This window comes from Salvelinus sp. IW2-2015, unplaced genomic scaffold (genome assembly GCF_002910315.2).
Source record: "Salvelinus sp. IW2-2015 unplaced genomic scaffold, ASM291031v2 Un_scaffold2422, whole genome shotgun sequence".
NCBI classification, from domain to species: domain Eukaryota; kingdom Metazoa; phylum Chordata; class Actinopteri; order Salmoniformes; family Salmonidae; genus Salvelinus; species Salvelinus sp. IW2-2015.
This window is the reverse complement of record NW_019943743.1, coordinates 64595-66542: the sequence shown is the minus strand read 5'-3', so window position 1 is coordinate 66542 and position 1948 is coordinate 64595. Positions and strand designations below refer to the sequence as shown.

At 46.0% G+C, this 1948-nt stretch overlaps 1 protein-coding gene across 1 annotated transcript in view; it reads left to right on the top strand.

Moving 5' to 3' along the window:
* The window catches only part of LOC139025249 (gamma-aminobutyric acid type B receptor subunit 1-like), a 26276-nt gene that overhangs the window by 15159 nt on the left and 9169 nt on the right, over window positions 1-1948 (top strand). Inside the window, exon 4 of the mRNA XM_070440325.1 lies at window positions 1580-1590. Coding sequence (XP_070296426.1) covers window positions 1580-1590 — 11 coding nt within the window. The remainder of the gene's footprint in view (window positions 1-1579; window positions 1591-1948) is intronic.

Sequence of the window (1948 nt, the reverse complement as noted above, 5' to 3'; positions counted from 1 at the left end):
GGTGCCTCCTTCACTTCACCTCCCTTCCCTCTCCTCTCTCGTACATCCTCCTCCTCTCCCCTCCTCTCCCTCCCATCCTCTCCCTTCGCTCCCTCCTCCCCCCTCCCTCCCTTTCCTCCCTCCCTCCCTCCCCTCCCCTCCCTCCCCCTCCTCTCCCTCCATCTCCCTCTCTCTTCTCCGCCAGCCTTCCCTCTCTCTCTCTCCTCCCTCTACTCTCTCTATCCTCCCTCACTCTCCTCTTACCTCCCTCCCTCTCCTCTCTTACTACCTCCTCTCCTCTTACCTCCTCCCTTTCTCACCCTTTCCTCTCACTATCATTCCTTTATCCCCCCTCTGCCATGGAACTGCCAGGTGATTGAACACATAGAGATCAATCCACGTCTGCAGCATTCTGAACAAACCCCAGAGAGACTTAAAACCACACCAAACACACACACACACACACACACACACCACACACAACACACACACACACACACACACAACACACACAACACAGAGAGCAGGCGAAGGGCCGCCGGCGTGCGTAGCGAATTCAACATAATCACCTGCGGCCGCCCACCGCAAAACCAGGCGAGCATTACTGAAATCCTTCGTAGCATAAGGTTGACCCCCTCTACCCTCCTTTCTGTTCCCCCTCTCTCCTCTACCTTTCTGTTCCCCTTTCTACCCTCCTCTACCTTTCTGTTCCCCTTCTCTCCTCCCTCTCTCCTCTACCTTTCTGTTCTCCATCCCCTTTCTACCCTCCTCTACCTTTCTGTTCCCCTTCTCTCCTCCCTCTCTCCTCTACCTTTCRGTTCTCCATCCCTCCTCTACCCTCCTCTACCTTTCTGTTCCCCTTCTCTCCTCTACCTTTCCGTTCCCCTTCCCCCCTCTACCTCCTGTCGTGTCTTGACTATCATTAAAGTGAAGACTGTTATATTATCAAATCAATTCTCTATGTGTAATGATTACGTGATTAAACTAATCATGTAAACATGAATTAACTAGGAAGTCGGGGCACAACGGGGACATGTTTAAAGAGTTACTATTCTCTGAATTTAACTCTCTTCAGATATTTTCATATCTTATCGATTACAGTCACTTATTAATGTATTATTACCCCATCAGTCATATTCTGAATGTTGCAAACTCTTTGATATCTGCACGAACCCTAGATTAATGATGAATCAGCGATATACAAATTGCCTTAATTATTTATTTACTAACTAACTAACTTAATAATCACACAGAATTACATAAACACACACACACAGGAAATGTTACACATTGAGTACTACATAATGCAATGAAAAGTCCCTAGTGGACTAAACCGATATGACGGCTTGGTACACAAAATGAAAAGGGAGGGGCATGTAAGAAAGAGCGGGAGAAAAAACAAAGGAATTCACTATTATACACACAGTGGATAACTATGCTCATGGAATTGCAATTGACATATTTACGTGTGTCTGTCTTTGCTGTCTCTCCGTTGAAAACAATCGATCCGCCTGGGGAGTAACCGACAGAAAGTTTCTGGTCTGTCCACCAGCGATCAAAGTCTTTCGTAGTTGTAGCTCTGTTATAATGTATACGTCAGGCGTACCAATGGTKGTTCGATAGGGAAATGTCCTCTTCTCGTCTTCGGTCAACTTTCCTAGACAATTTTACATATACAGCTGCAGAATGTGAATGTGCAGTCTTTGGTTTTGTAGATTTATTAACCATTCGTGAGGTTTGGACTGCGTCCTTACCTCTTCTGGTTTCAGAGTTCTATCCATTGCGGCCCTCTCAGCTCACGCTGTTGGTCTCATTGGCCTAATGTACATTTTGTCATTAGGCCACTTGGGGAAAAAGAGGCTGTGTCTGTGCTCACGTGGGCGTGGCCACTGAATTGGTTAAGACTTCATATGAAAAACAGTTATTTAGAAAGCTAACATCACATTTCATCTTCTCACAAATAGTTTAA